Raw genomic sequence first — 14,779 nt, 5'->3', positions numbered from 1 at the left:
CAGGGGGCGTTCCCGCGCGGCCGGCCCCGCCCTCGCTCGGCGCCGAGCTAGCCTCCCAGTCTCCCCCGCGCTTCCTGCACTGAGGCAGTTGCCGGCGCGTCCCCTATCCCGCGGCTCGCTCGCCCTGCCGGTGCCATGGCGGCCTTCAGCAAGTACTTGACGGCGCGGAACTCCTCGCTGGCGGGGGCCGCCTTCCTGCTGCTCTGCCTGCTCCACAAGCGGCGCCGCGCGCTCGGCCAGCACGGGTGAGGCTCGCGGCCGCGCCGCCTTCCCGGGCCCGAGCGGCGCGGGTGTCCGCGGAGCGAGGCCAGCGGTCCCCGAGCCCCGCGGACCTCGGCCCGGTGGCAGCCGCGCTGTCGCCGGACTGTGGGAGGGAGGAGGGAGCGCCGTGTCCCCGCGCCCCTCGCCGCCTCCCTCCTGTGTGCCAACTTTCTGGGTGCGTCCTGGTTTTGCCATCTCATCGCCACCGAGAGCGCTAAGGATTTGTTCGGTGGACGCTCTTGGCTATGTCCCTGGGACCAGCTTTGGCTGGACTCCGGAGTAGGGGAGGTGCAGAGTCGCCAGGGCGTTCCTAGGGGGGGTGTTCTGGGGCTACTTGGCACGATTTTCTTCCAGAGGGGTGCCCTGCTCTCCGAACTGGCCAGCGAACTCCCTGACATTTCTTTGGAAAAAGCTGAATTGGCTGCGAGGTGTGTGGAGGACAAAGTTTCCTCCCCCGGCTTTATAGGTGAAAGGTGAAAGTGTGTTTTAGGTGAAGATCACTTGTTAGTACCGTACTGCTTCCTGCCTGCAGAGGACGTTCAGGTTTACTTTCAACTTTTGGGAGATGAGGGAAGAAGAAGAGAACTGGGTTCTGGTGGTGGGATTACAGGCACAATTTTATTTCTTGTCGCCCAATGGATTTCCGCGAGTGATTGAGAAAAGGCGACTTCCTAAGCGTTCTTGCTAGTCTTTGGCTATTTAATATCCAATCTTAGAATAATGCTTCCATGCGTTTTATCTCATCAACCCTCTGGGCAGGTACTATTGTCACCTGCTTTGGATTTGCTTGAACTATTTAGAATTTGGCCCAAAACACTAGAGCGGAGTTCTAGTACCCTTTCCATAAAGTAATTTTTGTCCTTCTGTCTGTTTTGACTTGCCTGTTGCCTGCAGCATTGTTCTTCTTCCCAAATCAGCTTTACAAAATAATGACACACATCACCGTCATTCACTAATTATTTGCCTTTTTAAATTTTTTTTGGGGGGAGGAAGAAATTTTTCCGCTAGATTGTGTCCTTTCTGAACTCCCATTTGCAATTAGAATTTATCGGATATTTGGGGATATGGCAATAGAAAATATTAAGTGCTTTGAAGTACTTTTTTTATTTTTGCAGAGAAGTGTTTCAGTGCATAGAACAGACAGATATTTTAGTAGGAAGGGAATTTGACTGCTAACCTCTCTATTTCAACACAGTTCTCTTTACTAGGTAACACACAGGGTAAGTATCAGGCTTGTAAGACTTGTGCAAGTGGAACACACCTGTGTAACCAGTGCCCAGATCAAGAAGCAGTGTATTATCAGCACCCTCGAAATCCCTTCATGTCCCTTTCCAGTCACACAGCCCCAGCCAACGCTCAGCTGATTCATAATGCTGTAGATTATTGAGTACAGGGAGTTTTAAACATAATCTAATGGGAAATAATAGCAATAGTGACGACATAGTGTAGTACAATTTCTTTTCCTAAATAATCGAAACTATTCATCTGCCATTTCCAAAATTCTTTTTGAGAAATTTTGTGAACTTTCTGATGATGGAATTATGCAACTGGTAATTTAATGAACAAAATAGAGTTGCTAATCTTTCATATTGGGGTGAGCAGTGAAATCTTTGTTTTAGGCATTAATGTTTTGAGGGATGAGAATGCATATTATGAGCAGATAAATATGAGACATAAACTGAGATAAAATGATTGAACTTAGCAAAACCCACTAAGAATGACATATATACACCATTCACACACATATCATTCTTAGTGATATGTATATGTGTCTGATCATATATATATATTAATATATAAATTAGATATTGTGTGCTTCCATGATTTATGTTTGTCTTTCAGTCTCTATCGTGGTTTCACAGTTTGGAGGTTAGAATATTCTGTCCTATTATGGTCTTTGGATGTGTTTGGTAACAGCTAATTATCTTAATATCTGGTGCTTAACTAAGGGATAAGTGGTTTCTAGTCCTTTTTATCTGTCTTGTGAATAGTAGGTTTCTCTTAGAATATATATTCTTTTGGAATTGAATAGGTAACAGAGCTAGTAAAACCACTTCAGGAGTTATGTTGCAACGTTATTCTGAATATTATAGTGGGTAAAATTCTGTTTTAAAATTCTGTTAATGTAATTTATCATCTTATTAAGTCACACATGCACACTCTTTTATAATGGAATTTTTTACATAATATACAGAGTAAGTAGAATAATGATCCCCTATTAACTTTACCCATATGGTTTCATCCATATCTATTTTCTTCCTGCCCTTTTTATAGATTTTAAGGTAAAACTTACGTTCATTAAAACGTGCAATTCTTAGTTACACTTTTTTCAACCAAATAGACACATTTGTATTATATTCCTATCTTACAAATTAGAACATCATCTCCCCAGAAAGTTCCTTTGTATTTCTTTCTAATTATTTCCTACCACTATTTGCTAACTTTCCCCTACTTTACTCTTCCTTTAAACAATTGACTCCTTCAATTCTCCAAACAATTGGCAAAAGTCACTTAATTATCAAAAAGGAATTGCTTGTTTAGAATGTTGTATTTCTGTGCTACATATGTGTAACATGTAAAAAAAAATGTCAGCCGTCTTAAGGAGCTTATATTCTTGTTGGGGAAAATAGACTTGGCATAAAGTGTTAAAAGTGTCAGGTGACACGCTGGCATGTACGGCCACTGTACTATCTTGGCTCACCGTGTTAGTGATTTGGTCCTTCCTTTCGTTTTGTACTTATTCAGCCATGTACAATTAACTTGTAGTCTGATTATGATCTATGCTGTCTCAACCACTTCCCCCACTGTCTTAGATAGTTTTCTTCAAAAGTTGGCTCAGTAAAAAAACTTTCTGCTAGGTGTTTTCCGGCTTTCCCAACCCCAGGTAATAGAGCTATCCTTTGCTTTTCTGACACTGTCCTATTTCTCTTTGCTAGCACTCACTGCTTAGGTTTTGTTCTGGTCTCTTTTCTTGGCTTCTGCATAAGCAGAAACCAAGACTCTGAATTTCTTGAGACTTTGGACTGAGTCATGCTTGTTTTTCCAATTTACTTAACTCTTGTTTTTTGTTGTACTGGGAAGCATACCTAGGCCGAGTGCATGGTAGGCAAGTGAGCTAGGGAGACTTTGAGTCATATTTAAATCCCTCATTTGGGTATGTCCCGGGATAGACACTCAAAGAAGTGTTACGGAGGCAATAAGTGATGCAGAACTGTGGAAGAACTTTTCAGAACAGTTGACAGGCGTTGGAGAAGGAAATAGAGGTCTTATCATCATAGAAGTCTTTAGTGTACCCAAAAGTCTATAATACGATCTGAACAGTGGGAAATCAGTAGGCTAGTTCCAGTGCAGGGAATGGGACCAGTCTATTGTTACCACAGTATTTTACTATGCTAAATAATTGAACCATTAAAGCAGAAGAAAGCAATTTCCCTTCCCACAGTGCTTGTGAAGTAAAGTTCAGATTTCTCATCCGAGGTTTCAGAGCTTTCCTCCGTCCAGTCTCATCTTACCTGGCTAGTCTTGTTGTGGTCTCGCCTGCCAGTTGGTACTCTGGTCCAAATAGGCCAGTTTCTGCACTGTTCTCTGAGCAGGCTACCCTCAGTCCTGCCCTTGGACCTTATCCCTGTGACCAGTCTTATCTATAAGTTTTCTGTCTCCTTGTTCTCCAGTTCTTTAACACACTTAAAGAGCTAGAGAAGGGTCACTTTGATGTGAAGTATTTAGCTGCTCTTGACGATCTCAGTGATGATCACCCGGCTTTTAACCTCACATTTAAGTGCCTTGCCCGGTGTACTCTGCCTCACTGGCTGTTATCTAGCTGGGTGTGTCGAGTATACCTCTGTCTTTTGTCCCTTTAAAGTCTTAGTCTAGAAGTGGGGGGGCCACAACTTCCTCCCCAGGTATTTCTGCAGAGTTCCAGGCAACCTGTATTTCTCTTACTCCCATCTTCTTTGCTTCCGCTCTATTTTAGATCCCACTCACTCGTCTTTTGAGGCTGTCTCATATCTATGTTGCTTTCTCTACACTATGCAGGTCCCCACAGTGCTATTTATAGAAGAGTTCTGTTAGAAAATTAGTGGCAAAGGTTGTATCTGAGCTTAGTTAACATCTTAAGATTCTTTTCCTTAAATTATTTCTTGTGTTTTCCCACTGCTAGAAATTTCTTTGCTGTTTTCCCAGTCCGAGTCTTAGGGCCTGTTGCCAGGCCTTGGCTTTAGCATTGAATACACTCCTGTCTCTAAGTCCTGGTAACTTTCCTGCAAACTTAATTTGTCCTTTCCTTATATCTGCCTGTCCTCTTTAAATCAAGCTAGGGGCTGCTTTCATGTTTCTTCGTTTCACAAGTTCTCTGAGGGTTTTGCATAAGCATGAGCCATGTGAGGAACTGGATCTGAATGGCATCCTTAGAATTAACCCTATTTGGCTTTCTAGATTAAAAGGGGATACTTAAGGAAACTCATTAAGAAAAGGGTATGTCAGCATCAGCAGCTGTGTACTGAACCCAGTTGGTGCAGTTCAGGCCAGAGCAGAGTTGTGAGAAGTGTGTCTGTGATCTGCCAGGGCCACTGGGTAAGGGTTGTCCAGTTCATTACAGCTCTCAGGTCTTGGTTCCTTAGCTTCCGGCTCAATGCCCTTCACTTGCTCTTCTCCCTGCCTGGGATGTTGTTTCCAGTGATGTCACATTGTTTATATCTTCCCCTCTTTCAGTCATTGATCGTTTAGATGATAGACCTGTTGCCATACGATTAAAAACATCCTTTGTGTGTACATGTTCTATGTCCCTTCCTAGCTATACTTTCCTCCTTAGCACTTACTATTATCAGATGTGCTGTTTATTGTACCTGTGTATCTGTGCTGCTGGGATGTACGTAGTTAAGCTCCACAGAGGAAGAAGTTTTCATCTGATTTGTTCGTTGGAATAGCCCTGGCAGGTAGAACTGTGCCTGGCATGGTGTACTTGGAAAATATTGTTCAGTGGTTCTTACTTGTGATGTGCTGATTTCTTAGGGCATGGCTACTGCTAAGTTAAATAACAGTTTTCTTGTTATAAATGTGTATGTTGTCTTAAGCATGTTATCTATCTCTTTAGGAACTAGACCTCTTAAGCCTTCTATTTGTAGGTTCAGAAACAATATAAATGATAGCATTAATTTATGATTTTTAAAAACCAACTTTTGACAGCTAAAGAGTGGAAATATTAAAGATAATTAAATAAACTGAAAATTACTCATATGACCATAAATATAATAAACATTTGTTTTATTTTTGCAGTTTTCATTTAAGACATAAATCTGTTTTTTGTTATGCCCCTTATAACTGTAGTTTGCATGACTTTATCCTTTTTATTTTACCCTTACATGTTGTGTATTTTGACTGCCTGTGAAGCATTTTTTTTTTCTTGTAGTTCTGGAGATTGAATCTAGAGCCTTGCTTGTACTAACAGGGGTCCTATCATTGATCCATGCCTGTAGATTTTTATGGATAGTGTGTTTTTTTTTTTTTAGTGAATATTTATATCTCTGCTGAATAATTTCTTTGGGACTAAATTTCAGAAATTGGATTCATAAGTGAAAGTCTATAGATGTCTTTATCATGATGGAAGGGATGTGAACATTCTGAACTATGCAAATTGACATGACTTTTTAAAATGATTCATGCAAATGTAATGCTGTGAATTTATGTAATGCTATGAATGAGTGTTAGTTTAATTTATCATTATTGAGGGATATTTTTCTCTTCTAGAGGTTCAAAACAATGTTGAAAAGTTAGTTTACATGTGTTTTATAGATCGACAACAATGAGGTTTTGTTTATTTTCATTTAGCAGCAGCATCTTGATTGTGAAGTAGCTTGATATAGTTAAAGGACATGATCTTTGAGGTCAGGTAAGGGTTTGGAGGTTAGTTAGCCATGCCTTAGCTCTATGGCTTCTTGTCAATTTCCCTACCCTTTCTGAGTCTTAGAAGAATAGGATAATAGTATTTATTTAAGCCATCAGTTATGTGAATATTGAATAAGAAAACATCTTAATCCAGTGCTCAACTCAAAAGCCATCATTATGCCTGCTAAAAGAAAATAAAGGACAACAACCTATTCCTTTGTTAGCTTCTCAGAAACTATTGAGGCTTCCTGAAAATGCTGTAGATGCGTCAATGAAAATGTTCTTAAATAGATTTTAAGTTGGTAGATCTCTTTACTTTTAGAGTATTACATTGGTTTCAGAGTCATAGTTTCAGTCTTACATGTTTCCAGTTGCCATCTAAGTGGGATACTCTGTATTTCTCCACCTGATAAAGAGGTAGTTTAGACTCACAGTATTCAAGTGTGGTCTCAGGGGTGCACAACTGAACTATGACCTACTTTGTAGACTATGAGCTTTTGTTGAAATAGCATGAAATTACATTCATTTTTATTACAGTCACATGTTCTTTGCTGACTTCCTCTCTTCAAGTTGTTCCTTTGCTGTTACTGTTATTTTTGAATCTTGAGTATTTGTTGTTGCTGGTTCTTGTGTGTCTCTCCTCTAAAACTGTTTGTGTCTTTATTCTTAATTGGTATTCTTTCTGCATATTTTCCTAGTAAATTAAAAGAATCAGATTAGAGTAAGTATTTTGTTAATAGATACCCTTTGAGACTTGTTCTGGTTCTTACCTGTAACTTACTAGCACCTTCTGGTAACAGACCTGCCATTGTCTCTCATCCGCACTGAGTAGAGTTCTCTTTTAGCATATTTCTAGTGGAGCCAGAGGGAAGGGTCTTTCTGTTTTGGCCATGGAGCTGTCAGGATGCTGCCATAGAGCCAGTGGTTCTTTTACATAGAAGAGGGAGAGAACCCCTGATCTAGTCTAACACTAAGCGCTATGTAGCGTGGTGAACAGCTTAGAGTTGCCACCACCCCTTCAGTCACCAGATTGGCCTTAATCTAGCAGGTAAGCTCATGCTTAACCCTAGAATTTGCTACACCCTTCTAAATTCTCAGGCCATACTGTACCTTTAGAGAAATACATTGTAATGCTTTCTCAGGATCCACTCATCAGGACCTGATGATTATCCTCCACCTCTAATCTTTTGGAGAAGAATACACAATGGAATCATGTGGAAGAAAAGATTACATTTTCTTTGCAGTTATATATACACGTAGCAAATTAAATTCAATTTTATTCAAAATGTTATTTCTTTTGAAGAGTTTTAAGAATCGTTAGTGTTTGGTCAAAAGCATCACCCAGCTCCCTAATACCCCTTTATACAAAGAGTCTGGAATATTATAGTTGGGAGCCTTATCCCAGTCCCCTGACATGCATCTTTGGAATACTGGGCAGGAACTCCATTTCAAGCCCCCTCCCCTAGGAGTTGCCTTAGTCCAAACTCCACCTCCAAGAAAGCCTGCCAAACAATGATCCCCTCCCCAGGGAGGGTCAAGAAGGCCCACCAAATGATAACCCCTCCCCATAGGCTTGGGGAAGGTCAAGACCACTCTCACAGGCTACTTAAACTGCCCCCAGAGAATGAACACGTGGTCTCCCCTTCTTTTTCCCTCTTCACGCTTTCCTGGTGCCACCCGGGAGCATTGCATTAAACATGGACATCTTTTATTCAGTCTGATTTGGAATTATTTGTGTCGGTGGAGAGGCTCGTCCTAAAAAATATTCCTAATGGTTGTTGTTTAAACTGTGTACAAGGGCATTAGGTTCTTGGTTATAAAAATCAGGACATTCTTATTAAAGTCCCTTTTGCTGTAGACGTATGTGTCAAGAGGTAAACATAAGGACACAATACGTAGGTTATGTTCGCTTTGTTCATCAGTGGACACTGTAACGCACATTAGGGCATTTTTACCGGTCTTGTTAGGAATAACTATGAATGTTTTGTTTGTCTTGTTAATGCTATAATATTTTGAGACAGGGTCTTGTGTAGACCAGGCTAGCCTTGAAGTTTATGTAGCTGAGGATGACTTTAAGCTCCTGATCCTCTTGTCTTTATCTCTTAAATTTTGGGATTATTGACATGTGCTACTATGTCTTTGTATTTTTTTTTAAATAACGTTTTTTATCCTTTTACCAGTGTAGCAGACCTGAGTGAATGCAACCAAATAAAATATACATTGAAAATGAAGCTCATCAGAGCATCCCCAGCTAGCATGATGCCTATAAATAGGTGTAGACATCTCAGCATTGTACTGTTGCATAAGGCAGACATTAAAGTGGACAGTATGATTTACTCCATTTGTAAATAATCTCGATGCATAATGGTGGGTTTTCTCAGACCACAATTTAATATACTTATTATTTATTCACACATTTTTGAGACAAGATCTTATGTAACCCAAGCTGGCTTTGAACTCAGCTATGTAACCAAGGATGACCTTAATTTTTGAATTTCCTGCCTCCCTATTTCTCAGGTGCTGAGACTGCAGGCATGTGCTACCAGCTCTTTCTTAATATTTCAGGTCCGTTGGCATTAACAAATTATGCACTATGTAGAACAGATTGGCATCATAGTATATAATAGTTTAGATAGTGTATTGTGTTTATATGCTGCTCAATATGTGTTCTCATTTTTTAAATGTTTATGAAACTTAACCAGCCGTGAACTAAGCAACATGGTATCTCTAAAGAAAGAGTAATTCTTTATTTTAATGTAGTGAATAGCACTAGACCCAAGAAATAGTTTTAAAATTACTCTTTTAATGCTTCATTATTTCAAATATTAAACATTTTTGAACAAGAAAAAACTAGTGCACCTTAAATTTGAATACTAAAAAAGAAAAGAAAACGTGTGTCATTTATCACAGTTACATTGTTTCGTTGATTTTTTTTTTTTTTTTTTTTTTTTTTTTTTTTTTTTGGTTTTTCGAGACAGGGTTTCTCTGTGGCTTTGGAGCCTGTCCTGGAACTAGCTCTGTAGACCAGGCTGGTCTCGAACTCACAGAGATCCACCTGCCTCTGCCTCCCGAGTGCTGGGATTAAAGGCATGAGCCACCACCGCCCGGCGTTTCATTGATTCTTAAATCTACCTTTTTCATATTATAGCATCCATTTTCACATTTTAGCTTCTAAAATTAAGTTGCAAAAGACAACTGATGTATTTAAGTTGTTCTATTTCCTCCTTATTATGCATGTCTTTTTCTTGTTTGTAAAAGTACTGTATGTCCGCTGATGTGGAGGACCCTAAATTCAGTGTTTTACTGTTCTTCAGTATATCATAAGCATAGGAAAATAAGAAATTGTAATAGAATCATCTATTTTCCTCATTACAGACCAAGATTTGGAGGAAGCAGGCTGACCTGAGATTAGCAGGTAGATATAAATCAACTTTTCAAAGGATGCTGAGGTTTTAGCTTGTTACTAAATGAGCAAGGGGCCCTCTTCTTGAGAATTGAGGGGTATGAGCCAACTCTGAACCTTAACATATGAGAAATAGTGATCAAGGAAGACACTGACACTAATCTCTGGTTCTCACATGCATGAGCATACTCACTGCATCCACACACAAACACATGCATGTGTATCACATACATGCAGAAAGAAAAAAACTAGACCATTGAAAGAGAACCATGCAATATAACATTTCAGTACTACTTCTCTAGTTCAGTCTCAATGCTCTTAAGAGCATCCCTCCTAAAATAAACCTCTAGTAATAATATATTTAGAATACGTTTTCCTGGGAATACAATTGTATTGCATTAAGAAATAGATTTAAGTTATTTTCAGCTGTAGGGTTCCTCTAAGTTTTTCTATTAATGCCCAAGATAGGCTGATTAGTAGAGAGATGGAGGTGAGGGAAGCCAATGTAGGATAAGCAATAGCATTCAGTTTTGTGGGTAACATGGGTTCAACAATAGCTAGCTCCCCCTTGGAGAAAGTGGGATTGGTATGGCAAGAAATCGAAGATTTACCCAGTACAGTCTATTGAATGTTTGTTGTTTCTCAGTATATTAGTGAGATTAGCACACCCACTATGGAACTACAAATAATAAAGAAAATCCATACAGCCTAAGAATTTCTAGACCTGTGTTAGGAATGTAGTCTTTTAGGAAAGAACATGAAATTAGAAAGACAACTAATATGTTTATTACATGGATAGATTTTGCCTTTGAGCTCAGTCTTAATCGCTCAGGGGTCAGAGGTATTCCAAGTAGGGAGAACAGCTTGAACAAAGACATTGAGAAAGGTCAGCGGGAACATGAAATTGGAGATAGTATCATAAAGTGTCTTTATTGATGTTTGTTGAGTACGTATCATATTTTAGACATAATTTGTATTTATTGTTTACACCAGTTGTTTCAGATAATCTTATATTTTCACTTTGCTACTGAGGAATCAAAGAGCTTTAAAAGCATAGGTATGCCGGAGGTGGTTCAATGGATAAGAGCATTTGCGGTTCTTGCAGAGGACCCAGGTTTGCTTCTCAGAATCCACATAGTTCACAACCATCTGTAGCTCCAGCTCCAGGGGATCTCCTGCCTTCTGACCTTGTTGGGCACCAGCCACTCATGTGGCACACATATATAAGTGTGGGCAAAACACTCATACACATTAAAAACATAAATCTACAAACAGTTAAGATTGAATTAATCATGTGTATTGTAAAGAATAAAGCTTTTTTATTCAAATTCTTTTAAAATGAACTTTGATTCAAAAAAATGGTCAAGACTTATTCATGGGCTGAAAAAAGATGTTATATTAAATACAAAACAAAGTTAATCATTAAATTTATTATCCTGTTAAAATATAATGTTGAATTACTTAATTTTCTCTTATGTATATGTGTGTCTGGTGTGTGTATGTGAATGTGTCTGCGGGGGGAGAGAGAGAGAGACAGAGAGAGAGAAACAGAATGTTACATAAGAATGAGTGTGTGTGTTGTGGGGGCCCTGAAGTTGATGTCAGGGATCTTCCCCCACCACTCCTTGAGTCATGGTCTTTCAATCAGAGAGAGGAAGGGAGGGAGGGAGGGAGGGAGGGAATGATCATCCCCATCACTCTTTGACCCTGCTCTTTGAGTCACAGTTTCTCAATCAAACCCAGAACTCACTGATGTGGCTTCTCTCTCTAGTCTTGCTAGCCAGCTTGCTCCAGACATCTCCTGTCTCTGCCATACCCAATGGGCATTTATTTGGGTTCTGGGGATCTAAATACTAGTTCTCTTGCTTGGCTTTGATCCCCTGGAATCAGAATCATGTTCTTCAAACGGTCAGGATGAGAGGGGGAGAAGAAAGGAAGCCAACAGATTACTGAGTAGAGTGGCAACAAGAAAGGCCAGCTATTGATAGGCGTGTGCTGAAAGAGGTCTTTATACTTCAATAAGGTAGAGTAAAATTTTTAATTAAAGAACTACTAATTTAGGGACAGCGAGATAGCTTAGTGGGCAAAAGTGCTTGAGTTCAGTCCTCAGAACCCACACTGGAAGAAGAGGACCAACTCTAAAGTTGTTCTCTGACCTCCACACATGGCATGAGTGTACCTACAGTAGACATAAAACAAAGTTATTTTTAAAAAGAAGTACTAATTTAAAATTAAGGAAAAATATATAGTGGAAATACATATATTAAAATGAAGTTTAAAATTGAAAACTGACATTTCATAAGCTTTAAGAAAGACCTTACACTAGCCTACAGGCTTATAGGGTAGCAGGAATAGTACTTGCCTTGAAAGAAGTTGCAATCTAGCTGGAGTAAAATACTGATAGAACTGTAAAATTAGACACATGTTAGACCCAAGCAGAGTGCTCTGAAATACAGAGCCTTTATTCCAGAAACATGCAAAATCTAAACCGAGGCTTAAAATTGAACAGGACTTAGTGTGAAGGTGATTTAAAGGGGTTGGAGGTGAGTCATAACCGTGAGCACCATGAACAAAACAATTTATTTCAATAAGAAGGTAGAGTACACTGAGGAAAAAAACAGCTTTTCCTAGTGTGATAACAAAAAAAAGATACTCATTTTAGAGACACGCATTCAGATTCTAGCTATGTGCAGGTACAGCTTTGGAGGGGATTCCTGGGTCAGAATCCCAGTGACACCATGTGTTAGCTGTGTGACTTTGGGCAATTTATATAATCGCTTTGTACCTTGTTTTCCTGCCTACAAAAATGGAAATAATGTCACCATCATGAGCTAAAATACATATAGTACTTATAACAGACGCAAACACACGAGAAGTGCAGAGGTTAGTGGCTATGTGAGGAAGAACTGGTAGTTGTGTTCAGGAGTGGGGGCAATACTTAAAAAAATCTCATCCTCAGTGAGAACATACTAGAGTATATAAAGTGATTATCCTAAGTCAGACATAATAAAAACCTAACAAAGGCAGGAGCTATGTAAGTAGGAAGAAAAGCTAGGAAAATTATTAGAAATGACAGCAGAAACAGATTAGAGTTGAGAATTAACTCAATATGGAAATGAGAGGGAGAAAGGGGCACAAACTCAGAGAAATATTTAAGGAAGGAAGTATTAGAAACCATTAGCTTCCAACTCATGCCCAGCAAAATGAAACATTTTTTGTTCTCAGAGTCAGTGAGTCCCTGAGAAGGGTGGAGGGAGCAATTTCTTAACCATAATAAAGAATAACAGTAAGCATTATTAAGATTCTGTAAAAATGCTTCTTCACAACGAGATAAAACAGCTTAATTACTCGGGCAAATGCTAGGCGTTGGGAGGAAGGGAATGTGGAGGTTACAGTGGTTTGTTGAGCTTTATTCTGAAACAGTGCTTTTTAAAAACAGTCATGCCCTGTGTCTCAAGAAAAACTGATGTCTTGTTGAAAGAAGCTACTCACTCACCTGTCCCCACCAACTTGCTGCCTTGACTCTGGCACGTTTCCTGAAGTTTCCCCAGGGTTTGCCACTTCCACATCTGGTCACTGAGATTCTTTTTCTTTTCTTCTTAGGCAGATTCCAAAAGTCTTAGTCTGAAATTAAATTTAAAGGAGAAAACAAAATATGTTTCACAAGTATCTACCATGTGTTGGGCCTTAGTCGTTTGGAGATGAGCAAGACAGGCCCTGTTCTTGTGCTGATGAGCGGCAAATGCACCGTACCCATTGTGAATGGGGGCAGCAGATGCCTGACATTCTCTGTTGGAGGGGAGGAAAATGGATAAAGACTTCTAAGATAGAAGTGCTGGACAGTTTATTATCCCGATTGGTGCAGTTTAAGACTGAAGGGAGGTATAATTAATTAATCACTTTGTCATAAGCACAGTAGGCGAGGAAGGACCAGTCTGACCTTCATTTCAAGAAGCCAAGTCACAGATGGTCATGAGGGGCCATGTGGGTACCAGGTTCCTCCCCGACACCAGCAAGTTCTCTTAACAGCTGAGCCTTATTTCCAGCCTTGATTGCTTTTTTGAAGTAGGTTCTCATTGCATAGCTCAGGTTGGCCTGGAACTCCTAATCTCCTGCCTCAGCCTGGGATTATAGGTGTGTGTTGACTCTTGCTTAAGAGGACTTCTTTTCAGCAGCAGCAGTAACGTGAAGACACTGCGGTGTGAGTGCATGTGAAGTTAGCACTGTTAAGTTGGAGATGGTCAGATCCTTGTAATTTCACAGTACTGACGTTAGCTTACCTTCAGCATGTAGAGTCTGTGCTTAGTGGCTGATGAGCCTGGCTGGGCAGGAGCCGAGCCCTGAGCTGCTATAGAATTTGGACTTTGTTCTGAAAACTCTGTTTAAAGTTTTAATTACAAGCTATACATTCTTATGATGTGAAATTAAAAAAAAAAAAAAAACTACCGATAGGAGTGAGAACAACCTGGTTTTGTTAGGTTTTAGTAGTGACACTTTACATGCAGCAAATAGTGCTTTATAGTGAGTGCTTCCTGCTCAGTTACTTAAAACATGAGCCTATCCGTTCTTTGGGAGTTGCCTTGAAAGTGTTTTGGGCGAAGTGCTTTTTCTTGGGATGAGTAGGAGATAGTGTCTGACAAGAGTTTCCCAGCTTTTCAGTCCATTTACTTTTTCCCTTCTTCATTCCCCTCCTGATTAGGTAATGGATTTTGGAAGACTATGTTTTTCTAGGAAGTAACTCATTTCATCCAAATTTTTGAGTAACTTTGTAAGAAATCCAGAGACAAAGACTTCCTATTTTAAATTAATTTTTTTTGTGTGTGTGTGTGTGTGCTTTTGTATTCCTCTTATTTTCTTAATTTCAAGAGAGGCACTATGTACCCCTGGCTGGCCTCCTGGTCTTGCTGCAGTCTCCATGGTCTTGGGATTAAAGACAAGCACAGCCTTATGTGGCCTGTATTCTTGCTTTATTTTTTAAAGAACTAGCTCATGGATTTTTATTGCTTAAGGTTGACAGTTTTTTCTGTGCCTTGTGTGTTTGGGCCAACTGAGGGTATTTATAAGGTATGTGATCCAAGCTGAGGGTGCTGTGGGGGACTTAGAGGAGGAAAGTAATGGGGAGAGCCAATTGGTGGAAGACTGGAGAGTACAGAAAAGGGGAGAGCCGATTGGTGGAGGACTGGAGAGTACAGAAAAGGGGAGAGCCGATTGGTGGAGGACTGGAGAGTACAG

General features: G+C 39.9%; 1 protein-coding gene across 2 annotated transcripts in view; it reads left to right on the top strand.

The window, feature by feature from the left end:
- The first annotated feature begins 20 nt into the window (after window positions 1-20).
- The window catches only part of Abcd3 (ATP binding cassette subfamily D member 3), a 55,629-nt gene continuing 40,870 nt past the window's right edge, over window positions 21-14,779 (top strand). Inside the window, exon 1 of one of the 2 annotated variants that reach the window (XM_005357213.3) lies at window positions 21-245. In XM_005357213.3, coding sequence (XP_005357270.1) covers window positions 136-245 — 110 coding nt within the window. In that variant the 5' untranslated portion in view covers window positions 21-135. Of the gene's footprint in view, window positions 246-350; window positions 437-14,779 lie in introns of those variants that run through there. The other variant, XM_026784040.1, reaches the window with a different exon arrangement.

Source organism: Microtus ochrogaster, chromosome 21 (assembly GCF_000317375.1).
Source record: "Microtus ochrogaster isolate Prairie Vole_2 chromosome 21, MicOch1.0, whole genome shotgun sequence".
Classification (NCBI taxonomy): domain Eukaryota; kingdom Metazoa; phylum Chordata; class Mammalia; order Rodentia; family Cricetidae; genus Microtus; species Microtus ochrogaster.
The sequence above is the reverse complement of the archived record's forward strand: the minus strand, read 5'-3'. Positions and strand labels throughout refer to the sequence as shown.